This window comes from Thamnophis sirtalis, unplaced genomic scaffold, assembly GCF_051295495.1.
Source record: "Thamnophis sirtalis isolate CommonGarterSnake01/CBP01778 unplaced genomic scaffold, rThaSir2_p1.2 scaffold_2, whole genome shotgun sequence".
Classification (NCBI taxonomy): Eukaryota; Metazoa; Chordata; class Lepidosauria; order Squamata; family Natricidae; genus Thamnophis; species Thamnophis sirtalis.
This window is the reverse complement of record NW_028261382.1, coordinates 48,707,675-48,735,011: the sequence shown is the minus strand read 5'-3', so window position 1 is coordinate 48,735,011 and position 27,337 is coordinate 48,707,675. Positions and strand designations below refer to the sequence as shown.

General features: G+C 42.7%; 1 protein-coding gene across 1 annotated transcript; it reads left to right on the top strand.

Moving 5' to 3' along the window:
- The first annotated feature begins 102 nt into the window (after positions 1–102).
- CDCA5 (cell division cycle associated 5) lies at positions 103–18,959 on the top strand. Its single transcript, XM_087705369.1, has 6 exons — positions 103–186; positions 7,306–7,418; positions 9,546–9,608; positions 11,120–11,164; positions 13,383–13,913; positions 18,116–18,959. Exons 1-6 carry the CDS (start codon positions 132–134, stop codon positions 18,194–18,196), a joined length of 888 nt encoding a protein of 295 aa, XP_087561495.1. The 5' UTR covers positions 103–131; the 3' UTR covers positions 18,197–18,959.
- The last annotated feature ends 8,378 nt before the right edge of the window (positions 18,960–27,337 follow it).

Here is a 27,337-nt window from a genome sequence, read left to right as displayed (position 1 = left end):
ACTCACTTCCTGCCCCCGCCTTCCCTCCCAAAGATGGCGCCGGCCGCTCGGTTGCGCTTTTCCGGCGGTCGGCGAGGTCGTCACTTCCGGCGAGGTACGGCGGGCGATTTCAACGGTGTTGAGAGGCCGCCATGGCGGGAGGCCGCCCTGGGAGGCGGGCGCGCTCGGCCGGGGAGGCCCGGGAAGGTGAGGGGGGTTGCTCCAGGGAGAAGGGCCGGGATGGGGAGGGGGCTTCCCTGCCTCGCTTCCAAGGCGCCCCTGGGACGCCCCTGCGCGGTTGGGGCGGTTCGCCGGGCGCAGGAAGGAGCTGCGGGGGTGGCTGGACGCTTCATCCGCTTGTTTATTTCCCGCCTTTATCTCCTGTTATTATAACCCTTATTTATTTATTTATTTATTTATTTATTTATTTATTTATCTCCTGTTATTATAACCCGTATTTATTTATTTATCTCCTGTTATTATATCCCGCCTTAATTTAGTTATTATTATTTATTATTTACTTCATTCATTAAACATGAAACTCAGTCAAGTCAACATTTAAAAATGTGTCACAAATTTCATGGAGTGGCGCTGATGGTTGATACGGGTGGCTGCCTCCTAGGTTATCATAATCATTATTCATTATTTGCTTTTTATTTTTATTATATCCTGCCTTCATCCATTATTATATTCCACCTTATTGCTATACTTTCCCATTATTATTATTATTATTATTATTATTATTATTATTATTATTATTATTATTATTATTATTATTTATCTTTTAAATTATATCCTGCCTTTATTCATTATTATATTCCACCTTATTACTATACTTTCCCATTATTATTATTATTATTATTATTATTATTATTATTATTAATTATCTTTTAAATTATATCCTGCCTTTATTCATTATTATATTCCACCTTATTACTATACTTTCCCATTATTATTATACAATTGTATCACAGCGGCCAGTTGTTTCGCCGGATTTGGCATTGGTTACTAGTCGGGCCCCACCCAGGGGCTTAGGACGTTGTAACGTATTTTCTTAATATGCGTGCAGATCCAAGCAGTGCGGCTTTTTGCATTTGACTGATGGTGATTTTGTCAATTTTTAACTGTTTTAAATGTAATTCCAGTGCTTTTGGAATAGCACCCAGTGTGCCAATTACCACTGGAATTACCACTGCTGGTTTGTGCCATAGTCGTTGAATTTCGATTTTTAAGTCCTGGTATCTTGCGATTTTTTCATGTTCCTTCTCGGCGACCCTGCTATCACCTGGTATTGCGATGTCTATGATTGTGACCTTATTTTTCTCAACCAGTGTGATGTCTGGTGTATTATGCACCAGTATTTTGTCGGTTTGTATACGGAAATCCCACAAAATCTTGACCATCTGATTTTCGGTGACTTTTTCAGGCTGATGTTCCCACCAGTTTTTTGCTGTTTTGATATTATAATTTTTGCACAAATTCCAATGGATCATTTGTGCTACTGAATTGTGCCGCAATTTATAATCAGTCTGCGCGATTTTTTTACAGCAGCTGAGTATGTGATCAACAGTTTCATCAGCTTCTTTGCAAAGTCTGCATTTGGCATCATCAGAGGATTTTTCGATTTTGGCCTTAATGGCATTTGTGCGGATAGCTTGTTCTTGCGCAGCCAGGATTAGTGACTCTGTTTCTTTCTTTAATGTACCTGTTTTTAACCATAACCAAGTTTGTTCACTGTCCACTTTATCTTTTATTTTTTCCAGAAATTGACCATGCAGTGCTTTGTTCTGCCAACTCTCCATTCTTGATTTTATCACATCTTTTCTGTATTCTTGTTTTGTCTGTTGGGCCTTCAGTAGATTTTTGTTCTTTACTTCGATTAATAGATGTTCTTGACTTTCTTTTAAATAATCAGCCAGTGCATGTTTTTCCTCTTCAACTGTTTGCTTCACTTGTAATAATCCTCTGCCACCTGATTTTCGGGGCAGATATAGTCTATCAGTATCACCACGTGGATGTAAACTGTAGTGCATTGTCATTAGTTTCCTGGTTTTTCGGTCCAAAAGGTCCAAATCAGCTTGTGTCCAGTTAACTATGCCAGCTGTGTATCTTATAACTGGTATTGCCCAGGTATTTATGGCCTTGATTGTATTTCCACCATTCAATTTAGATTTCAAAATTTTCCTAACTCTGTTGGTGTACTCTCGCCTGACAATAGTTTTTACTTCTCCATGCTTGATGTTATCCAACTGCAGAATGCCTAAGTATTTGTAGGCTTCATTTTCTTTGCATTTAATTAGTTGGCCATTGGGCATTTCAATTCCCTCAGATGCAGTGATTTTGCCCCTTTTTATGGATACAGTGGCGCATTTTTCCATGCCAAACTGCATTGAAATATCGGTGCTGAATACTCGGACTGTATTTGTCAATGATTGGATTTCTATTTCTGACTTTCCATAGAGTTTCAAATCATCCATATATAGTAAATGCGAAATTTTTTCAGCTTTTTTGGCTGTTTGGTAGCCTAATTTCATTTTTTTTAAGATTACTGATAGTGGGATCATTGCGATGATGAAGAGAAGAGGTGAAAGTGAATCACCCTGGAAAATTCCTCGCTTGATATTAACCATTCCGTAGCTCTCATTCCCTACTGCCAACTCAGTTCTCCATTGTTTCATTGCCTTTTCAGTAAAGGATGTAATATTTTTGCTAATGCCAGTTGTTTCTAAGCATTTTATGATCCAACTATGTGGCAGTGAGTCAAATGCCTTTTTGTAATCAATCCAGACCATATTCAAGATCGTTTTTCTGTTCTTACAATTTTCTAATATCATTTTATCAATTAGAAGCTGATCTTTTGTGCCCCTGCTCCTTCTTTTGTTGTCTTTTTGCTCTACTGGCAAGATGTTGTTTGTTTCCAAATAATCCATCATGTTATCTGCAATAATGCCTGTGAGTAATTTGAAGGTTGTTGGTAAGCATGTTATTGGTCTATAGTTTTCAGGTGTTGTTCCTTTAGTTGGATCTTTCTGAATCAAGTATGTTTTTCCAGTTGTCAACCATTCATCAATTTGGCCCTTTTGTAAAATTTCATTCAGTTGCCTGGCCAATATTGCATGTAAACTGGTCAGATATTTGAGCCAGAAACCATGTAATTGGTCCTTTCCAGGTGATGTCCAATTCTTTACCTTTTTAACTCGATTTTTGATCATCTCAGTTGTTATTTCTAATACTTGCATTTGTTTGTTGCCAATGCTTTTCTCAAAGTCATGTATCCACTTTGCTTCCTTGTTGTAGTCCTTTGCATTTTCCCACAATTCTTTCCAGAATTCAACTGTGGCCTGCTTTTCTGGTTTTTCACTTTTGGTGTCACCATTCACATTAAGACTTTGATAAAAACGCCGTTGGTCTGATCGAAATTGCTGATTTTGTTTATATTGGATGATTCGTGCCTCATATCTTTCAATTTTTCTAGCTGTTGCTGTTATCTGCTGTTTTACAATCTCTACAGCTTCATTGATGTTTCTTGTATCCAATCTATATCTTCTGATTAGCCGATCTATGATTTTGTTGTTTTTAAGCCGTTGCTCATGCATGTTCTTTAAGTTACTAGCATCTGCCCTTAATTTTTTGATTTTTTGTTCTAGACGGATTTTCCACTTTGGCTTTGATGCTTTTTCTGTTGTGTGACTAGGTACTTTAATTTTAATGCCTAGTTCATTAGTGACTATTACAGCTGCGCTGTACATTAACTGGTTTGTTTCCAAGATGGATCCCGGTTCAATTGTTGAAAACACTGCATTAACCATTTTCATGATAGGGGCCAAAATTTTCTTAGGCACAGTTTTTAGTGATGGTAAACGTTGCCTTTCCTCATTAAGCAGAAAATGCTCCATGATCTTATCCTTCAATTCTTTTTGTTTTTGAGTTAGTTCATCAGTTGGTTCAGTGATAACTGGTTCTAGTGGTGGTGATGTTATTTCCTCCCTGAGAGCTTCTTCTGGGAGTTCTACTATAGTGTCTTTAGTTGTGTCTTGAATATCAGTTATTTCCGCTTGTGATATTGTTTTTTGGGTTTTGCAATTTGCCTGAATTTCCTCATGTTCAACTTCACTAAACACTTTATTCCGTATAATAAATCGCCTTTGATCTGCTAGTCGTTGTTCACTAACATTTGAATCTGGATATTGTTGTTTCCATAATTCATACATTCGCTTTAAATATCCTCTTTTTTCTGGCTCTGAGTTGTAGTAACAGGCCATTATGGCACGGTTTTCATCTGCACTATATTTTTGTCGTTTTGTTGGCTGGTCCACTTGTAGCCCACTTGTCGACGGATGTCCAGGGACCCCAACATCCGCCGCGGCCCTTGTTAACCCGCGCGACGACCGATGCGGTATGGAATTCTTATTTGTTTTTTTCACCATATTGTATGGGTTGGCGTTTTTTTTTTACGGGACCAGATGCCAACCTGATCCCAACCTTCCTCCTTTCTCATCCGGGCTTGGGACCGGCAACGGCGGAGTTATTATTATTATTATTATTATTATTATTATTATTATTATTATTGTTCATTATCTTTCTAATTATATCCTGTCTTTATTCATTTTTATATTCCACCTTTATTACTATAATTTACCATTATTATTATTATTATTATTATTATTATTATTATTATTATTATTTCTTTTATTCATTAAACTTGAAACTCGGTCAACTGAACATTCAAAAATGCATCACAAATACCATTGACTGGTGCTAATGGTTGATGCGGGTTGCTGCCAGCGTCCTAGGTATCAACCAAGAATTTTACAAGATACATCCACAAATTGCAGCTTCCTGCAATAACACCAGCGGAACTGCAAAAAACTGCGCTACTCGGACACATCTTATATTTTAAGAAGGTCCTTGGTTGATACCTAGGACAGCAACCCTATCAACCATTGGCACCAGTGAATGGTATTTGTGATGCATTTTTGAATGTTCAGTTGACTGAGTTTCATGTTTAATGAGTAAAGTATATAATGATGATGATGATGATAATAATAATATCCACTTTTATGTATTATTTCCTGCCTTTATTCACTCTTATTATATATTGCCTTTATTTTTATTATATCCCACCTTTATTCATTATTTTCATTATATCCTGTCTTTTTCATCATCATATCCTGCCTTCATTTGTTATTACTGTGGCTAGGCCACACAGTGAGCCAGATGTTCAGACTGGATTTGGCATTTTCATCCACCTGTTGCGTCCTTCCCAAGGGCCTGGGATAGGCAGATGTGAATAGTGGATGGAATTATTTATTTACAGGTAGTCCTTGATTTACAACAGTGCGTTTAGTGAATGTTCAAAGTTACAACAGCTCTAAAAAGTGACATGGCTGTTTTCACACAATCGTCGCAGCATCCCCATGGCCGTGTGATCAAAATTCAGACACTCGGCAACCGATTCATATTTACAACGGTTGCCGCGTCACAGTGATCCCCTTTTGTGACCTTTTGACAAGCAAAGTCAACGGGGAATCCAAATTCACTTAACAGCCATGTGACTAATTCAACAGCTGCAGTGAATTCACTTAACAAGGTAGCAAGAAAAGTCGTAAAATGGGGCAAAACCCTCTTAACAAATGTCTCACAATGCCACGGAAATTTTTGGGGTCGGTTTGTGGTTGTAAGTTGAGGACAACCTGTATGGGCCGCCCATCTTACCACAGGGTGTAACTTACAATCTATAAAGATAAAAATTGTATCTACTAAAAAAAACATAAATAAATACAAATCCATACCCTACGGTTCAATTAAAGATGGGGTGGGCGGGAGCAGAATGGGGTTCCCCGCCAAGCCAATTCTCACAGTCCGGTCTTTAGACTCTTATGGAGCCCCAGGAGGGTTGGAGCTGACCTCACTCCAAGGGGGAGAGGGAGATGTTCCAGAAGGACATTATCTCATCTTTGTTGTTATTATATAATCAGAATGTATGGAAATCCAGCCAAGTGAGTTTTGGTAGGCTTGGAGGGGTGGCCTGTTGTGGCCCGCCAGCGGCCAGGGCAGTTAGCAGCAGATTCGGACAGTGAGGAGGTTGGGGAGGAACCTGGGCCAGTCCTGGAGTCTGGAGAAGGCTCGGATGAGGGCTCTGTGTCGGAGGCAGAGAGGGGGCCAGGGCTGCCTGCCAGTTTTCAGCTGCTTTCGGAGTCAGACATCAGTGAGGCAGAAGGACAGCTGGAGCCTGTTCCCAGTGTGTGCATGCGCAGTTGCCAGACGAACAGAAGAGCTAAACAACAGGGGTTGACTTGGGAGGAAGGCCGCAGGTGGACGGTGAATGGCCCCTCCCACAAGAAAGAAAAGAGGAGCGAAAGGGTAGTGGAGTTTGCAGTAGACAATTAGTTTGCTTAATTGGTTTGTGACTCTCAGAGATTCCTTGCCAAGTTTTGCAGAGATCGGCCTGGCAGCTCTCCAAGTCAGATAAGGTCTGTGACCATAAATCCTCCCTTGAAAGACTTTGCTGGATTGAATGAGCAGAATTCACAGCAAATGAATAAAGCGTTTTTTGTCGGGAAAAGGAGTTGCTTCCTGCTCTCGGGAAGCCTCGGTCAGAACATGGCCGTGGTTTATGGTGGCTTAAAGCAGGCTGGGGAATTCTGGGAGTTGAAGTCCGCCAGGCTTAAAGTCGCCAAAGCCCCATCAGTGGGATGAAGGCAGCAAACGAAACCACACCCCCTCCAGTCCACGGAAAAACCTTTCCACGGAATTGGTCCCTGGTGCCCAAAAAGTTCCTCTAAATAACTTTTGCAGAGGATGGTGGACAAAACAGCCCTGGTTAACGATAGACCACTCAACATGCCTGTCCATAACCCAGTCAGTCACACGGGGGCTTAATGTGAATGCTGTTTCTTGGGACACGTGATGTGAAAATCCAGCATTTTGGAAAAGGCATTAATATTGGGAAAAGGAAGGAGAGAAAAGAAGAGAAGGACCCTCACAGGGGCAATGAAGGCACCATTTCAAAGAAAACCTCACTATTGGTGCTGGTATCCACTTACTTTCCCTACTGGTTCACAAATTTGAGTCCGCACTTTGCTCGCACACGCCCCGTCCGTGCAAGCGCTCGGCCTCCCGCGTATGCGCTTTGTTCACACGTGTGGCTTGCATGCATGTGCGCAGATTGGAAACATGTCCAAATAGGATGGCATGGAGCGGGGGCGAGTGGGTGGCCCCACCCGTGATTTCCATTACTGCCTGAATCCCACCTTTGTGAACATGGACTTTATTATTATTATTTTACATTTTTGATCAACTCCTTTTATCTTTTCTATCCCCCAGGTGCTGCTTCCTCTCCCCCCAGGCGGAGGTCTGAGAGAAACGTGCCTTCCTCAACTCGTCCAGTGTCCCAGGGTAACCCCACTGGGGTGGCCAGGAAAATGATGGGCACCCCGGTATGACAAAAGCATTGTTGGGTTCTTTCGTTCATGGAATTGGAATAGCAATAAGAATAAAATAGAATAGCAATGTAGAGTAGAGTAGAATAAGAATAGAATAGAAATATAGAATAGAATAGAATAGGAATATAGAGTAGAGTAGACTAAGAAAATGAATAGAATACGAATAGAATAGAAATATAGAATAGAATAGAATAGAAAAGAATAGGTAGGAATATAGAGTAGAGTAGACTAAGAATAGAATAGAATATGAGTAGAATAGAATAGAAATATAGAATTGAATAGAACTATAGAATAGTATAGAATAGGAATATAGAACAGAGTAGAATAGCAATATAGAATAGAAATATAGAATAGAATAGAAAAATAGAATAGAATAGGAATATAGAATAGAGTAGAGTAGACTAAGAATATAATACGAATAGAATAGAAAAATAGAATAGAATAGAAATACAGAATAGAATGAGAATAGGAATATAGAGTAGAATAAGGATAGGATAGAATAGGAATATAGAGTAGAGTAGACTAAGAAAATGAATAGAATACGAATAGAATAGAAATATAGAATAGAATAGAAAAGAATAGGTAGGAATATAGAGTAGACTAAGAATAAGAATAGAATAGAATACGAGTAGAATAGAAATAGAATAGAATAGCAATATAGAATAGCAATATAGAATAGAATAGAAATATAGAATAGAATAGGAATATAGAATAGAGTAGAGTAGACTAAGAATAAGAATAGAATATGAATAGAATAGAAATATAGAATAGAATGAGAATAGGAATATAGAGTAGAATAAGGATAGGATAGAATAGGAATATAGAGTAGAGTAGACTAAGAATAGAATAGAATACAAATAAGAATAGAATACGAATAGAATAGAATAGGAATATAGAATACAACAGAACAGAATTCAAAATAGAATTTAGAATAGAATAGAATTCTTTATTGGCCAAGTGTGTTTGGACACTCCAGGAATTTGTCTTTGGTGCATAAGCTCTTTGTACATAAAGAAAAATACAATAGAATACATTCTTCAAGAAATAAGATACCAACACACCTAGTGTTAGTCATAGGTTACTAATAAGCAATCAATTATACTAGGAAACAAAAGAATATAAATTTTAAAGATACAAGCAACATGGTTATAATAAGTGGGAAGAAAGATACTAGGAAGGAAAAAAACTGTAATACAGTTTTAGATAATTTGACAGTGGCAAGGGAATTAGTTGTTTAGCAGAGTGATGGCATTCAGGGGAAAAACTGTCCTTGTGTCTAGTTGTTCTGGTGTGCAGATCCCTATAGCATCGTTTTGAGGGTAGGAATTGAAACAATTGATGTCCAGTATGCGGGGGGTCTGTAGATATTTTCCCAGCCCTCTTTTTGACTCCTGCAGTGTGCAGGTCCTTAATGGAAGACAGGTTGGTAGCCATGGTTTTTTCTGCAGTCCTGATTCTCTTCTGAAGTCTCCGTCTGCCTTCTTGGGTTGCAGAGCCAAACCAGACAGTTATGGAGGTCCAGAGGACAGACTCAATCCTTCCTCTGTAGAACTGAATCAGAGGCTCTGTGGGCAGTTTGAGCTCTTTGAAACTTTCATAAAAGAATTTTAGAATTCTGCTTGAGTTGCGATGCATTTGGTAAGCCATACAGATAATCATTTAGGAACTGTTAAATGACAGTGAAAAAGGTGACTTAATAACCATTTTTCACACTACGACCATTGCAGCATCAAAATTCAGACGCTTGGCAACTGACTCGTATTTGTGACGGTTGTAGCGTTCCCGGGGTCACCTGATCCCCTTTTGTGACCTGGCAAGCCATGTTGATGGGGAAGCCAGATTCGCTTAACGACCGTGATGCTAATTGAACGACTGCAGGGATTCACTTAGCCACCGAGGCAAGAAAGGTCGTAAAATGGGGCAAAACTCACTTAAGAAACATTTCACTCAATAAATTTGGGTTCAATTGGGGTTGTAAGTTGAGGATCACCTGTATTTGGGGTAGGAGTGATTGTTTATAGACACAAATATCAGATTCGGTGTCTTCAACAGAAATATTCTCTCCCATCTGCATTTTTCTTTGGTTCCGCACTGAATATATTTTTTCTGTCTTCTTTGTAGCGCCCGGGTGCTTCTGTCACGCGCACGATAACTCTGAGAAAGATTAAGCCAAGGAACCAGCAGGTGAGTAGTTGTTACGAAGCTGTTTATTATACATGTTCCCATCTTTTATCTGATTTTTTAAAAAAAAAATTCATCTCATCGTCACAAAAGATGCACATGAAAATACAGACAATAGGAAAGGTGGGAGAGAAACCTAAAGGGGAAAGAAGATGTGAAGGAAAAAGCAAAAAAGAAAGAAAAGCAGTGACTTCCAACTTTTTTCAGTGCAGTAATTAAATTGGTAAATTGTAATAAAGTAAATTACACTTTTAACTTTTATATAATTAGTGACTACTAGCCATTTCGACAGCAACAAACGGAATCATCAAAACCGGAAGTCAACATTTCTTTTTAGTCTGTTTCGAGTAAAAATCTAGAAGCGATTTCCAAATAGAAACAAAACTGGATATATTATTTTCCTTAATTAAGACACTCTTGCTACCTCTGGCTCTAACCAAGGACTTAGGAACTGCTAAGGTAACATCAGAGGATATAAGTTGTTCCAAGTAGGGTGGTTTTTTGTAGAGTCAGAATATTCAAGTCAGGTAAATTTAGAATTTTCAATTATTATTATTATGTGGTTAATCTTTGGTGAGATTCACAGCCTTTGGGGCTGGTTGGTAGCTCAACAGCTCAAGTCCTAACCAAGGACCTAGAAATTGTTAAGGTAACGTCGGAGGATATAAGCTGTTCCAAGTAGGGTGTTTTTTTTATAGAATCAGAACGTTCAAGTCTGATAAATTTAGAATTTCCAAATAGCGAGGGAGCCCTTTGGGTATTGCTCCAAGGGCTCCAATTACAATCGGGACAACACACGATTTCTTTTTCCATAGTCGCTCAACTTCAATTTGCAAGTCCCGGGACTTTGTGATTTTTTTCTTGCTGTTCATCTTCAATTTGTGCATCTCCAGGTATTGCAATGTCAATGAACCATACTTTTTTCTTTTCAACTATTGTTATGTTGGGTGTGTTGTGGGCCAAGTGCCTGTCAGTCTGGATTCTGAAGTCCCACAAGATCTTGACCTTCTCATTCTCTAAAACCTTCTCAATCTGATGTTCCCAGTGGTTTTTGTTGTATTTAAATCCAAACTTTTGGCACAATTTCCAGTGAATGATCTTAGCAACGCGATCATGGCGTTGTAGGTAGTCAGTTTGTGAAATTTTGCTGCACCCACTGATCAAGTGGTCGACTGTCTCGTCTTTCTCATTACAGAGGCGACATTTGCTGTTGGTGGTAACATGTTGAATTTTTGCCTTCATGCAGTTTGTGGCTAAGGCTTGTTCTTGAGCTGCCAAAATAAAGCCTTTATTGTTGTTGTTGTTGTTGTTGTTATAATATATGGTGTAACAGAATCCAGCAATAAAAACTCACCAAATCAGAACATAAAATGTGTATCAAAATATAAAACATTAGAGCAGTGAACCATTTTTGAAAACACACAGCATGAATAATGAATACAATTATGAATACAATTAATTCATGGCCTTAAGCCAAATAAGCTAAATGTTTTTTTCTTTTTTCTGCTCTCCAGGACCAGGTGAAAGAAAGTGATTTAATTCCTCGTCGGAGTCCAAGGGTAAGCACGGCGCCATAGCAATTTTTGAGAATTAAAAGAAGGCCTTTCAGCAAGATGTAGAATCTTTTAAGTAGCCCAGACTTCCCCAAGATGGCTGGGGAATTTCTAATGTTGAATTTTCCCCCTTACCAAAAGGAGGCCCCTTGTGGAGTACTGTGAAGCCGTTACCGAGGTGGCGCAGTGGTTAAATGCAGCACTGCAGGCTACTTCAGCTGACTGCAGTTCTGCAGTTCGGCTGTTCAAATCTCTCCGGCTCAAGGTTGACTCAGCCTTCCATCCTCCCGAGGTGGGTAAAATGAGGACCCGGATTGTTGTTGGGGGCAATATGCTGACTCTGTAAACCGCCTAGAGCGGGCTGAAAGCCCTATGAAGCGGTATATAAGTCTAACTGCTATTGCTACCAGGGCAACTCCACTGCACTGTAGAGTAGAAGCCATTTTACGGCGGTACAGTAGAAGCCATTTTAAGGCACAACAGGCTCTATCATCACAGAATACACACCCAGAGGGGTGCTAGGGGTGTCTTACCCGCCATAATATTTGTTTTCAGAGAGTAAGTCCTCTGTGTACCAAGTTTGGTTAAAATTGCTCAAGGCGTTCCAGAGTTATGCTGGAACACACACACACATACACACATGTTTTTATATATACTAGCTGACAACCTGGCATTGCCTAGGTATTTATAGACATCAAAGTGCTTGTCTGACAGGAAGCCATTGAGAGCCCCCTACTCCCATGCTCATCATCCCTGCTCTCTCCCTTCCCCCTCCCATGTGCTCCTCTTTCCTGCCCCGTCTACGATCTTGGCCCTTTGTCCCAAATCCATCAGGCGCTTCCCCATTGGTCCAGTGGAGGGCGAACATCACGACTGGCTTTCCAGAGGAAGCGGTGAAGGAACTGACATCACAAACAATTGCCGCTCTAGGATGCTGCACTCTCTCTCCTTAACGGGCCTGGACTTGTAGTAAAATTAAAACGAGGGGTATCTGCAAAGTTGTTTGGAGAGAGGTCCATTTGCCCAGAATAAAACAAATCAGCGTAAATTGCTCTAAATATCACTGCCAGCAGTCCAAATGGTTGAAGTTAACTCTCTTTTGAGGTGGGAGATATTTGAGGAAATACCTTTCTTATAATGGGAAATACGATTAAAGGTCGTCCTTGACTTGCCACAGTTCATTTAACGACAGTTCTAATTAACATCCCTGGAAAAAAAGTGACTTATGACCATTTTTCATACTTACGACCATCGCAGCATCCCCCAGCTGTTACCAACTTAACACCTGCAGTGATTCACCTAACAACTGTGGCAGGAAAAGTTGTAAAATCAGGCAAAACCCGCCTAACAATTGTCTCGCTTAGCAACAGACATTTGGAGCTCAGTTGTGGTCATAAGTCAGAGACTACCTGTAGTTTGCCAATTTCATACAATCCCAAAAGTGCTTTTTTCAAGAGTCAACTGGACTTTCTGGTTTTTCTTTTGAAAACGTTTCACTTCTTATCCAAGAAGCTTTTTCAGCTCTGACTGGATGGAGTGGAAGGGAAGGATTTATACTCCTTGCAGACAGCTGGTCATTTGCATCCTTTTAGAGGGTCATTGAGGCCACTTGGAGGTTTATTTGTGTCTTCTTTGAAGACGTTTTGCTTCTCATCCAAGAAGCTTCTTCAGCTCTGACTGGAGGGTGAGGAAGGGAAGGATTAGCAATAGCAATAGCAGTTAGACTTATATACCACTTCATAGGGCTTCCAGCCCTCTCTAAGCGGTTTACAGAGTCAGCATATTGCCCCCAACAACAATCCGGGTCCTCATTTTACGCACCTCGGAAGGATGGAAGGCTGAGTTAACCCTGAGCCGGTGAGATTTGAACAGCCGAACTGCAGAACTGCAGTCAGCTGAAGTAGCCTGCAGTGCTGCATTTAACCACTGCGCCACCTCGGCTCTCATTGATCCTCCTTGCAGACAGCTGGTCATTTGCATCCTTTTAGAGGGTCCTTGAGGCCACTTGGAGGTTTGTCTGTGTCCTCTGGGTCACCTGAGTGGTGCAAATCCTGTGTAGAAGGACGCATTTATCTAACGACCCAAATAAACGTCCAACTGGCCTCAACGACCCTTTGCAATGGCTCCAGTTACTCCAGTTGCAATGACTCAACCTCCCGACTCTTCCCCTTCTGCTGCTTTCCACCTTGTAGTAAGTAACACGGACCCCATTCCTGTTTTGCAGATTTCCTTCAAAGAAAACAAGGAGAACAGCCCCCCGGCGGCCCCTGAAAATCAAAGCCCCCACGGAGGGGAGGCCCCGAAGAAAACCCAGCCCATCACCCCGTGCTGCTCCTTGAATGCAGAGAACAACTCACCGAAAGAGACTAACGTCCTGTCCCCAGTCACCGCCAACACGCCGGGTTCCCTGCCGGAATGCGAACGAGATCTGACCATGGCCAAGCGTGTGCGCCGCTCTTACAGCCGCCTGGACATCTCCTTGTCCCGCAGCTTCACAGACAAGCCGGAGTTTCCCAGCTTCAGCCTGACCGGCACCTCCACGCCCGCCGGTGGTCCTGACAAGCGGCAAACCCTCTTCGGTTTCGACAAGCTGCTGCTCCCGGGGGATCTGGCGGAACCCTCCCCTCTGAATATCATCTCTGCCCCCAAGTCGGCGGCGGAAGAAAGCGGGACCTTCGGGAAGCCGGACACCGACATCCCTGGCATCTCGTTCGGCAGGGAAAAGCGAAGGAAGAAGAAGGTGCCTGAGTTTGATGTGAGTATGTTGTGGCCTGCAGTCGGACAGTGAGGAGGTTGGGGAGGAAGATGGGCCAGTCCTGGAGTCTGGGGAAGGCTCTGAGGAGGGCTCTGTGTTGGAGGCAGAGAGGGGGCCAGGGCCATATGCCAGTTATCAGCTGCCTTCGGAGTCAGACATCAGTGGGGCAGAAGAACAGCTGGAGCCTGTTCCCAGTGTGTGCATGCGCAGAGCGGCCAGACGAAGGGAACAGCTAAAGAACAGGGGTCGACTTGGGCGTAAAGTCACAGGTGGACAGTGAATGGCCCCTCCCAGAGGGAATAAAAGAGGAGCGAAAGGGGAGGGGGCTTTTGCAGGAAACAATTAGTTCATTCGTTCGTTAGATTCCTTTCAGGAGTGTGAAGATCTGTCCCTGAATCTCAGAGACTCTGTGCCGAGAGTCTTTCCTTGCACAGCACCTCATTTGGGAAAATATTGACATGGCAGCTTTCCAAGCTAGATAAGGTCTGTGGTCATAAATCCACCTTTGAAAGACTGTTTGCCAGGCCTTTGTTGAATGTGAATGAGAGGAATCCACATTTGTTTAATAAAAGGGAGACCAGGACTCTCCTTCGTGCTTTTGGGGGAAGCCTGAGTCAGAACAGAGAGGGTAGCCAAGCTGTGGCTGTAAACTTTGTGTTAAAATTATGGGCTGCTCAGATCCCGTAACCTGCCTTGTGCACACGACCTACTAAGAGAGTGTTTAATTAGTTTAGTTTTGGCTTATTTGTATGCCGCCCTTCTCCAGGAGGGACTCAGGGCGGCGAACAACTCAAAGGGGGAAGGGAACATAAACAACAGTACACATAATTAAAATACACAAAAATCACACAGCCATACCAGTTGAGAGGGGAGGGGAACTCATCAACTCCAGGCCTGCCGGCACAGCCAGGTTTTGACGGCTTTCCGGAAGGCCTGGAGAGAGGTGAGGGTCCGGATCTCCGCGGGGAGCTCATTCCAAAGGCCCGGAGCTGCCACAGAGAAGGCCCTCCCCCCCGGGTAGTAGCCAGATGGCATTGGCTGGTGGACGGAACCCGGAGGAGGCCGACCCTGTGAGATCTGACGGGTCTTTGGGAGGTAATTGGCAGCAGGCGGTCTCTCAAGTACCCAGGTCCAATACCACTCTCTCCAGGCATGGGCCTCAAGTAAGTGCCTGATCTGGATAGAAAACAAGCAACATCCTATGTTAATCTTGCAGTTTAATGCCAGATTTTACACCCTGTCGGTCCATTTAATTTACAATCAACAATCTATAATTGACAAGCCATTTTCTATTTACAGTCCTGGAAATTTACCTCTGCTGTTAGGTCTCGTATTACCATGTTGTTTGTGCTAGTGCATCTTTATTATTAATTGCATAATAAAAAAACACAATAGTATAAATACTATTTCTGCTTGGAAAAGCCGTTGACTATTAAACAATAGGGTATACATTTAGAAATAAAAAGTTTACTGGAGCATGAAGAATAAGTAATAAATGTTTGCCCGTAATATCTGGCAGAAGAGATAGGAAAAGGACTATAGTAAAAAACTCTGGAATGAAAGGAGGAAAAAAACCCACTATCCCCGGACACACACAGACACACACACACAGACACACACACACACACACACACACACACACACACACACACCCCTCTAAGATCAAACACAATTCTGATGCAGCCCTCAATGAAATCAAGTTGTTCCCCCCCCCCCCCCGATCTAAAGTATGGCATATCATACATGGGCTAGCAATATATATTAACTTTGCACCTACATTAGTACAGGTAGTCCTCGGCTTACAACAGCTCATTTAGTGACCAAAGTTGCAACAGCACTGAAACATGTGACTTAAGACCATTTCTCACACTTATGACCATTGCGACCTTCCCCAATGGTCCACATTGGTGAGGGTTGCAGTGTCACTCCGGAGCCGCATGTGGCTCTTTCCTCCCTCTGCTGCGGCTCCCTCATCGGTCACAATTTTGAGAGGAGCTTCCGGTGGTGGGGGAAGAGAGAGAAGAAGCACATTGTGCCAGGAGAAGACTCTATGGCAAGGGGAGGGTTTTCCAGTTGTCTCCACAATTTATAGGGCTTTTGGCTAGGACAGGTAGAGGAAAAAGTACGCCGTGCTAGGAGGAGACTCTATGGTGGGGGGAAATTGAACTTCTGGTCAGCCCCAGAATTGAACAGGGGGCTTCTGGTTAGTTCCTTTGTGGCTCCCTGAGTTTTCTTTTCTGTGGGAAACGGGTCCAAATGACTCTTTGAGTGTTTAAGTTTGCCGACCCCTGGTGTAGGGTCTGCTTGGGGCAGGGGGAGGGGGGGTTGGTCTAGATGACCTGCAAGGTCCCTCCCAACTCTCTTACTCTGTCTGTCTGACCTTCCAACGGGCAAAGTCGATGGGGCAAGCCAGATTCACTTTAACCAACCGGGTTACTAACTTAACAACTGCAGTGATTCTCTTAACAACAGTGGCGCGATAGGTTGTAAAATGGGGCCGAACTCACTTCACACCTGTCTTGTGCAGCAACTGAAATTTGGGCCTGGATTGTGCCCATAAGTTGAGGGCTTCCTGTATAAAGATGTGTGGAAGAATTTAATCAAGAGGTCTTGCAGGATTCTGATTGCCCTGGTGCAGAAGACGACCTTAGTCGTCTTCTCTCATCGCCTGGATTATTTTTTGTGTGTACAATTTTTTATTTTGTTTTAATACAAACAATCCATCTTCCATTAAACAGTGTGTCGCCTGGGGTGCAAATATCTCGAGCGATAACACTTAAACTTTACAACCATACTCGCTATTTATCTGCTCACGGCCTAATACTGATATACAGAACAAACCTGGCCCTGTAGCAATCTTGTTCTTAAGTTATTTAGTTCTTTTTTTAAAAAAAAATATTTTTTATTAAGCAGTTTATTCTGTTTTTTTTAAACATATATATCATCTTTGCAATATTTCTATTTTGTTAAGCATCCATTATACTCCTTTTATCTGTACATATATACCTTTATATATAAAAGAAACAGATATTGTGATCTCCGGAACTTTAAAATATATTGCTCACTTGCTGTGGCCCAGCAGGAGCCGTTGGAGCTGCAAAAAGACTCCGATAGTGAGGGACCCTATGAGTCGGCTATGGAGGATGTGGAGGACCCTGGGCAGGGTTCAGACTCCGAGCAGGGACCAGAGAGGCTGGTTGGCCACCAGGAGGCACCTGAGGCATGGAGCAGCGGTGAAAGCCAAAGGGAGTATGTCCCTGACATCAGGGACAGTATGTCCCTGACATCAGGGACAGTATGTCCCTGGAGCAGTGGGGAGGAGCTAAGGGAATTAGTCCCAGACGCCAGGCAAAGATGGGCAGATAAGCGCCAACAGCAACTACGGAGATACAGAAGATAACTGGGGCCAGGTGGTTGTGATTAGGTTCCTCTCAAGAGAGTATATAAGAAGAGACTTGGGGAGGAGGCTTTTTGCAGGACACAACTATTATACTAAAGCTGGAGAAGCTCTCGTGTGTATTTCTTATCTGTGGAAGTCTGGGTTGCTGCCAAAGTCGTGTCGGTGTGTTAATTACTGTGAATAAATTGTCTAGCAGTAATCTTGTGTCGGTGTGACGGAGGGGGGTCAGAACACTCACTAAGCTTTTGTTAGCCACTGCTAACATCGTCATCATCAGAGTGTAAAAGCCATTAAAGAGATACCTGCCTTTATACAATGTTAATCAACTATAATGGAACTCACATTTTTAGGATAACTCACCTTTATCTGTCTGTCTGTCTGTCTATTTTTACACATTTTTCATCTACTCATATAGTTATTTATACTTATATTTCTTCTATTCCTATTATTCTTTCCATGTACTTATTTCTATATAATGCATCTTATATCCTATGTCCATATATTTATCTTATACTTATTATTCAGTACTATTTTATATACAATCTTACATTCCCACACACCCCTTGTTAATTCTGCTGATTCTATGATTATTTAATTCTATTCATATATTTTCCATATTTCACTAATCTACTTTCTAACTTTCATATTTGTTCTCGAACCATTGGTAGAGTAGTTGCCATATACTACAATATCCAGTTTGCTCCTTCTCTTTAATTGCACGTGTTAACCCCCTAGCGTGGATTGATTGTCAACGCAGGGGGTTCTCTCTATCCAAATAAAAGTCACTTTCTTGCCTTTGCAGAAATCCAAGATGGATGAGTGGGCTGCGCAGATGAACGCCGAGTTTGAAGAAGCCGAGAAATTTGACCTCCTGGTGGAGTGAAAAGCTGCACCTACTCAGCGCATCGTTGGTGGCCAAGGACCTTCTTTGTACATAAATCTGACCCCCCCACCCCTTCCAGGAGGACGCTTAATCTTTCTTGGCATAAAGCTGTAAATTTTCTTTTCTTTTTTTTTACTACAGGCTTATTCGCAGACAAAAGGCAGCTAACACTTCTCTTAATCCCCCACCCACCCCCAAAAAACCCCCACAAAAGATACTCTATAGTTCTGTGGGTTTATACAGAATTTTTGTTTTCTGAAAATCTGTGTCGGAAGAGTCCGGATTCTAACCACACTCACAATTTTTTGTAAATGGCTTGGCCAACTTTGGAAACAACTTGAGGTTTTTTTTTTCACCTCTTTCTCAGCCGCCATTATTAATAGGCAGAAAATAAGCGAGACATTAAGTCGATGTGCGTTCTGGTTTTGGAAAGAGCCACGACTTTCCTCCCAGTAGTTTTATTTTCTTCCCATTATTTTTCTTCTGCGTTTGCCTTCTGCAAAAGTCACCTTTGCTTAAACGTAGTGGGAGAACTTGGTTTGCTCATTTTTAGGGGAGGGGTGTGTGAGTTAATGGGGAGCTTGTTTTAAGGAACAGCCTGTTTCTTAAGCCGTGCTCTCGCGCGCTGGCCGTTCCTCTTAAAGGACTTCTCGCGTAGTGACCAAGCTTTTGATGTTCGTTTTGTCTCTTTGTCCCCGGGGACATTTCACAGTGCAGCCCTGTTAGAATAATTGTGAGAAAATTAAAAAGTTTTCCTGCCGTCTCTAACTCCCCATGTGTATGTTTAAGACATGATTTAGGGCAAGAAGTGGGATCAAAGCTGAGGCCCGCGGACCGAATCCAGCCCGCAATGTGTTCGGATCTGGCCAGTGGTGGGAGCCTACTGATTTAACAACCGGTTGCGTGTGCGCGCGCGTGCAGTTTTGAGAAAATTTACCTTCTGCATTACTGCTGGGGAGGAAAACAGCTGAGTCGCTCTGCTCCGCACTAACTGATCGTTGGAGCTACAAACCGATCCGAACCGGTTGAATCCCATTCCTGGATCTGGCCCGCAGGATCGGCCTGGTCTACTCAATGTGAAGAGGAAAGATGCCAGCAGTTTGGGGAGTGGTGTCAGGCTGGCCACGCCCATCCGGTTGGCCACACCCAGTCGGCCAGGCCCGCTCAGCCTTCCGAGGTCAAGCACAGCCCTCAATGAAATTTGAGTTTGACACCCCTGATTTAGGGTGAAGCAACTAAATTAATGCTGGGATTAATTTAAGAGATTTTGGGGCAAATTATAGGGAATTATAGTGATGTGTGAAAGGCCGATACGAATACAGCCAGTCCTGCATTTACGACCCCAACATTGCCGTTCAGTGAGAACGTGTTACGTGAGCTTCACTCCATTTTACGACGCTGCTCGCAACAGTCGTTAAGGGAATCATGGCAAGTGAGAAAGTTAGCAACCCAGTCGTTAAGTGAATCCGGCTTCCCCGTCGACTTGGCTTGTCTGGAGGTTGCAAAAGGGGATCATGTGACACCACACACACTCACACTCGGGGGACGCTGCAGCAGTCAAGTATGAACCCGTTGTCAAAGCAGCTGAATTTTGCTCCCGTGATTGCAGGGATGTTACAAAAGGGTGTCATTGCAAAAAAATGCTGATCAGCCCCCTTTTTTCAGTGCCGTATCTTTGAATGGTCACTAAATGAACTGTCGTAAGTCAAGGACTACCTGTATATTTGCTGCTAGAGTTGCTTTCTCCCTCTTTAAATTCCACCCCAATGTTTGTCTCTTCAAGCCACGAATAACCTTATGCAAGTAACCTTTTGCTTACAAACATTCGTTTCTGACTGTTGAGACTCTAGAAAGATTGCAGAGAAGAGCATCCAGGATGATGAGGGGACTGGAGGCTCAAACAGACGATGGACGGTTGCAGGAACTGGGCCTGGCTAGTCTAGGGAGGAGAAGGACCAGGGGAGACAGGAGAGCGTCTTCCAATATTTGAGGGGCTGCCCCAGAGATGAGGAAGGGGGTCAAGCTGTTCTCCAAAGCCCCCGAAGGCCAGAGAAGGAAGAATGGATGGAAACTGACCAAGGAGAGATTCAACCTGGAAATAAGGAATTTCCTGACAATGAGAACAATCAACCCATGGAACAAAAGTTGCCTTCGGAAGTTGTGGGAGCTTCATACCTGGAAGCTTTGAAGAAGAGACTGGACTGCCATCTGTCAGGAATGGTGTAGGGTCTCCTGCTTGGGCGTGAGGGGGGTTGGACTAGATGACCTACAAGGTCCCATCCAACTCTGTTAATCTGTTCAAAGTTACAACAGCACTGAAAACAGGAACTTAGACTAGCTTTCTTACAACCGCCATAGCATCCCCTTGGTCGTGTGATTCAAGTTCAGATGCTTTGGGCAACTGACTCATATTTATGATGGCTGTAGTGTCCCGGGGTTGTGTGATCCTCTGTTGCGACTGTCAGGCCTGCAGTTGTATTCCTTTTAGGATCTTTGGCCTGCCACATACTCTTTTATTTCACTGCTGTTTCATTGGTGTAGTTGGGAGGGGGGAACAGAAAGGAGTAGAATTGTGGAATGTGTTGTCATTCTTTCCTAGAAGCCCAAGGTCATCTTTTGTCTCTGCACCTCTGCACCTGACTGGAGCCAGCTGGGTGGAGATGCCAGCGTGGGCGAAGAAGATTGGACCATGTGGTGGATTTATGGGTGTGGGGATAAGATCATGAACTTTCAACTGGGTGGAATCCCAGGAACCTTTTAGATTTGGGATTTTCCACAGATGTGCCAACATGTCTGTCTTATTAAATTGGAGTTTTAAGGATAGCTGTGTCTTGAACTCTGATTTAATTCTGCATGATATTTGGAATGCTGACAGCGACCTTCTGACAAGCAAAGTCAATGGAGAAGCCAGGTTTCACTTAACGACTGTCATTCACTTAACTGCAGGGATTCGTAAAAGAAAAAGAAAACCTGCCAAGAAAAGTTGTAAAACGAGGCAAAAATTCACTTAACCACTTGACTTGTTTAGCAGCAGAAATGTTGGGCTCGATTGTGATCATAAATCAAAGTCTATCTGTGTTTTAAAAAAGGCCTGTTTTTTTCCAACTAGGCTCAGCCTAGAGTTTGTTCCTTGGGCCACCAGTTTTGGGGTCCTCTGGCAGCCTGCGGAGCTCATAGCAGAGTCGGACAGCGAGGAGGTTGGGGAGCAACATGGGCCAGTCCTGGAGTCTGGGAAAGGCTTGGATGAGGATTCTGCGTCGGAGGCAGAGAGGGGGCCAGGGCCATCTGGGAGTTATCTGCTGCCTCCGGAGCCTCCAGAGTTGGATACCAGCAAGGCAGAGGAACAGGGGGAGCCTGTTCCCAGTGCGTGCATGCACAGAGCTGCCAGAAGGCAAGAACAGTTAAAACAGAAGGGAGTAAGGTTTGGAGGAGATTGGCCCTTCCCATAGGACATAAAGGTGGAACAAAGGCATGTGAGCTTTTGCAGGAAGCAACTTGGTTCATGCTGATCAGTTTTTCTTCTGACGCTATGTTTTGACTCTGTGCTCTCTCTGGCCTTGCCAAGCTACCGTATTGTTCAGAGTATGAGACACACCGGAGTATAAGATGCAGCAAGGTTTTGAAGAGGAAATTTTTTTAAAAAAAGTTTTTGTACTCTATAAATCTCTCCAAAACAGCCCATATTTTTGCGAAAAAGGGTCTGTTACACCCCCCTTCCCAAAAAAGGGCATGAATAGCCCTTAGGAGGCTTGTAGAGTGCTCCTGGGGAGTGGGGTGGTGGTTAAAAAATGGCCTGTTTTTTGTCAAAGAAGGAATGGATAGCCTTTAGGAAGCTTATAAAATGCTGCGGGGGGTGGGGGAAAACAGGCCGTTTTCCCCTCAATTCTGCCCTCTGCAGCCCCCAGGAACACTCTGAAAGCCTTCTAAAAGCTTTGCATGGCCATTTTGGTGAAGGGGCGGAGTTTCAGGATTCAGTGTATAAGAAGCACCCAGATTTTCAGCCTCTTGAGGGAAGAAGGTGTGTCTTATACTCTGAAAAATACGTTAATTGCTAATTAAAGTCTTTGGCAGTGTTTCAGGGGAGATAAAGGTGGGTGCTTATCAGCCATATCCGGAAAGACTTTGGCAGCCTTCTGTAGGACTCTTTACAAACTACTTGTGACTCATTCAGGGCTGCGAATGAATATAATTCACAGCCTTTGAAATAAAAAGAGGGGTTTGCAACCTAATTGTATCAGGAAGCCTAGGTCACAACAAACATAACTGTCATAAAGATGACCCAGTTGCCCAGCGTCTGAATTTTGATCATGGAGAGGCCGCAAGGGTCGTAAGTGTGAAAAATGGCCATAAGTCAGTGTATAAATCTGGCAAACAGTTCCTGGATAAGGTTTCCCACCCACTTAAGTCCCACAATGTCAGTGACCAGGCTGTTGATCTTGGGGCAGGGGTCACCCCTTGGAAGGGGGTCTTCCATGTTTCCGAACTGAAGTTCTCTTGGCCGATCAGGGCTCGGGGGGAAAAGAGGGGTAGAGGGGCCTGAGACCCTTGGCGAAGGCCCAGCTGACTTTACGGAAGACTGCACCAAATTTGCTTTCATACGTCGGGAAGTGTGATCTAATCCCGGGATTGATTTTTCCCTCCCGTGCGGCACAATGGGTCAATATACAATTTTGTATTGTTAAACAGTTTGCTTTGAAACACACATGCAAAAGCGCTCCCAGGGATATGCGTTTATGTAACTGTCCAGATGTGGCTTGCACACACACCCACAACCCGCTTGTACACATTTTGCTTGTGAATCGCAAGCGAAGACTTCAACGCTGGAGGGGTTTTTTTTAGACGGGACTGAACAATCACTCGCCTGACATGGTGTTGGATTTCTTGCTTGAGCAGGGGGCTGGGCTAGGAGACCTCCAGAGAACAAATTAACAGAGTTGGAAGGGACCTTGTAGGTCATCTAGTCCAACCCCCTGTTCAAGCAGGAGACCCTACTCCATTTCTGACAGAGGGCAGTCGGGTTTCTTGAAAGCTTCCAGTGATGAAGCTCCCACAACTTCTGAAGGCAACTTCTGTTCCATGGACTAGCCAGGCCCAGTTCCTGCAACTGTTCGTCGTATGTTTTAGCCTCCAGTCCCCTCATCATCCTGGTTGCTCTTCTCTGCATTTTTTTCTAGACTCTCAACATCTTTTTTATAGTCAAGACCAAAACTGGGTGCAGTGTTCTATAGCAATAGCAGTTAAACTTATATACCTCTTCATAGGGCTTTCAGCCCTCTCTAAGCGGTTTACAGAGTCAGCATATCGCCCCCAACAACAATCCTGGTCCTCATTTTACCCACCTCGGAAGGATGGAAGGCTGAGTCAACCCTGAGCCGGTGAGATTTGAACAGCCGAACTGCAGAACTGCAGTCAGCTGAAGTAGCCTGCAGTGTTGCATTTAACCACTGCGCCACCTCGGTTCTAGATGTAGCCTTACTTTATAGACCTCCAAGTCCCCTTCCAGCTCCATTCTGATTAAAATTTGAATAGCAAAGAGGATGGACGGATGGATGAGAGTAAGATGACAAAGCGATTTTAGTAGTGATTTTCAACTTGAACCATTTAAAGATGTGTGGACTTCAACTCCCAGAATTCCCCAGCCAGCATGGAGAATGTTTGGAGCAGAGGGAACTCTGGGAATTGAAGTCCACACACATGCGGCCAATGTTAGGCAATCTTGTTTTATCTAATCTCTCATCTTTGTTATCGAATCTCGGGGTGGAATTTGCTCAGTTTTATGATCCAAGCCACAGGCCATGTTCCTCTTCTACCGTTGTTAAATCATTAAAGCATCTTCTTGACGCAATTTATTGGTCTGATTGCTCAGCTCAGCAGAGTTTGAAGAAAATGTGAATTCAGTCTGCTTAACCTGGATTGCTAAACCCTGGTTTATGAACTAAGCGACAATGGCCTCGGGTTATACCACCCACCCAAGGATAAGCCAGAGTTTACCAATGTCTGTGGAGATCCTCAATCATCCAGTCATGGTTGTCCCAAAGGTGCTTTTCAAAAGGCAATTGGACTTCCTTGTTCTTTTGTCCTTGAAAATATTTAACCCAAAGGTGCCTTTTTTTCCAGAGGCAACTGGACTTTCTGGGTTTTTTTTCTTTGAAGACATTTTGCTTCTCATCCAAAAAGCTTCTTCAGTTCTTCAGATGGTGGCGATTAGAAGGATTGAGACTCCTTGCAGACAGCTGGTCATTTGCGTCCTTTTAGACAGTCGTTGAGGCCACTTGGGTGTTGATTTGTGTCTTCTGTAAAAGAGGTTTCCCTTCTCATCCAAGAAGCTTCTTCAGCTCCGACTGGATGGTGGGGAAGAGAAGGATTTATATTCCTTGCGGACAGCTGGTCATTTGCATCCTTTGAGAGGGTCGTTGAGGCCACTTGGAGGTTTATTTGTGTCTTCTTTAAATACGTTTCGCTTCTCATCCAAGAAGCTTGAATGCAAGATAGAAATGTATAGAAGGGAAAACACTAACTGCAAAGAAACCAATTCAGAACTGCTGTATGGTATACGATGGAACTTATTGTTCCTATGTTGTTTTTAAGTTATGTGTTTGTTTCTGTTGATGTGCTTATGTGTATAAAATAAAATAAAAACCAAGAAGCTTCTTCAGCTCCGACTTGGGTGGTGGGGAAGGGAAGGATTTATATTCCTTGCAGACAGCTGGTCATTTGCATCCTTTTAGAGGGTCATTGAGGCCACTGGAGATTTATTTGTGTCTTCTTTAAAGACATTTCGCTTCTCATCCAAGTAGCTTCTTCAGCTCTGACTGGATGGTGAGGAAGGGAAGGATTGATCCTCCTTGCAGACAGTTGGTCATTTGCATCCTATGAGAGAGTCATTGAGGCCACTTGGAGGTTTATTTGTGTCTTTTTAAAATATGTTTCGCTTCTCATCCAAGCAACTTCTTCACTTCTGACCGAGTGGTGGGGAAGGGAAGGGTTTATATTCCTTGTGGACAGCTGGTCATTTGCATCCTTTTAGAGGGTCATTGAGGCCACTTGGAGGTTTGTCTGTATCCTCAAGGTCATCTGAGTGGTGCAAATGGGGTGTAGAAGGATCCGTTTATCTGAGGATACACATAAACCCCCAAGTGGTCTCAATGACCCTCTAAAAGGATGCAAATGGCCAGCTGTCTGCAAGGGCTATAAATCCTTCCGTTTCCCACCATCCGGTCAGAGTTGAAGAAGCTTCTTGGATGAGAAGTGAAATGTCTTGAGAAAAAAAAACCAGAAAGTCCAGTTGCGTCTTGAAAAAAAAGGCTGGATGACTGAGAATCTCCACAGACATTTAAAATCTTTACTTGCCTTTTGAAAAATGCAGCTTTGGGACACGGTTTGCAAAGTACAAGGCCTGGGACATCTCAATCAAAAGGTAACCCGCGATTATAGTCGCAAGCCCCAAGCTGTAAAAATGTGTGGATTTCAACACACGCTGGCTGGGGAATTCTGGGAGTTGAAGTCCACCCCCCTTAAAAGTGCCCACGGTCGACAGGTATTGCTCTAAAGCAGGGGGGGCAACTACAGCCGGCCCCCTTGCGACCTCTGAACTTCAATTCCCAGAATTCCCCAGCCAGCTGTTTTGTTTATTAGATTTATTGTTGTTTGTTTTTCAAGCATTAGCCATCCAGATCTCTAAATTGTATAAATATGTTCCTAGAATCCAAGCGGGTGGCACAGTTCGCACAATTTCCTGGGACCAGATGCTTTTTGCCCCAGCTAAAGCTCTGTAAAACACCCTTCTAGGTCACCACGGAGAACTCAGAATAGCATAGGATAGGACAGAATAGAATAGAATAGAATAATAAATAGAAAGAATAGAATAAAATAGAATAGAATAGAAATAGAATAGAATAATAACTAGAAAGAATAGAATAGGTCAGGACAGAACAGAACAGAATAGAATAATAACTAGAAATAATAGAATAGGACAGGACAGAATAGAATAGAATAATAACTAGAAAGAATAGAATAGAATAATAAATAGAAAGAATAGAATAGGATAGGACAGAATAGAATAGAATAATAAATAGAAAGAATAGAATAAAATAGAACAGAATAGAAATAGAATAGAATAATAACTAGAAAGAATAGAATAGGACAGGACAGAATAGAATAGAAATAGGATAGAATAATAAATAGAAAGATTAGAACAGCAGAACAGAATAGAAATAGGATAGAATAGAATAGAATAAAATGATAAATAGAATAAAACAGAATAGAATAGAAATAGAATAGGATAGGATAGAATAATAAATAGAAAAAATAGAATAGGACAGAACAGAATAGAAATAGGATAGAATAGAACAGAATAATAAATAGAAAGAATAGAGCAGAATAGAATAGAAATAGGATAGAATAGAATAGAATAATAAATAGAATAAAATGAATAGAATAGAAAGAATAGAATAATAGGGTTAGAATAGAATAGGATTCTGAATAGAATAGGAATAGAATAAATAGAATAGAAAGAATAATAGAATAAGAATAGAATAATAGAACAGAATTAGAATAGGATTCTGAATAGAATAACAGAATAAGAATAATGGAATAGAATTAGAATAGGATAGAAAATAGAATACAATAATAGAATAAGAATGGAACAATAGAGAATAGAATAGGATTCTGAATAGAATAGGAATAGAATAGAATCGAATAAAATAACAGTTGGGACCTTGGAGGTCGTCCAGTCCAACCCCCTGCTTAGACAGGAAACTCTACACACCACTTCAGACAAATGGTTGCCCAGCCTCTTCTTAAAAACTTCCAGTGTTGGAGACTTCACAACTTCTGGAGGCAAGTTGTTCCACTGATTAATTGATCTGTCAGGAAATTCCTCCTTAGTTCTAGGTTGCTTCTCTCCTTCCTGAGTTTCCACCCGTCGCTTCTTGTCCTGCCCTCAATGGCAACAGAGGAATCTGCTTATGAAACCTGGTTTTAGAGGCGCAACACATGCTCCGGTCAACCTCTATTAGTTCAATCAAACGTCCAAGGCTGATTGTATTGACATGTCCCATTTCTGCTCCACTAAACCGCCTGGCCCCGGCTAAATAAACAGGGAAGACGTGGTCAGGAGCAGAGAGGCATCCGTTGCTCAAG

Bases quoted from the DNA above. Each gene is read 5' to 3' on its own strand.
- CDCA5 (XM_087705369.1), top strand. From the start codon at position 132: ATGGCGGGAGGCCGCCCTGGGAGGCGGGCGCGCTCGGCCGGGGAGGCC. The intron at 187-7,305 runs GTGAGGGGGGTT...TCTATCCCCCAG, and splicing joins GGCCGGGGAGGCCCGGGAAG to GTGCTGCTTCCTCTCCCCCC. The intron at 9,609-11,119 runs GTGAGTAGTTGT...TCTGCTCTCCAG, and splicing joins TTAAGCCAAGGAACCAGCAG to GACCAGGTGAAAGAAAGTGA.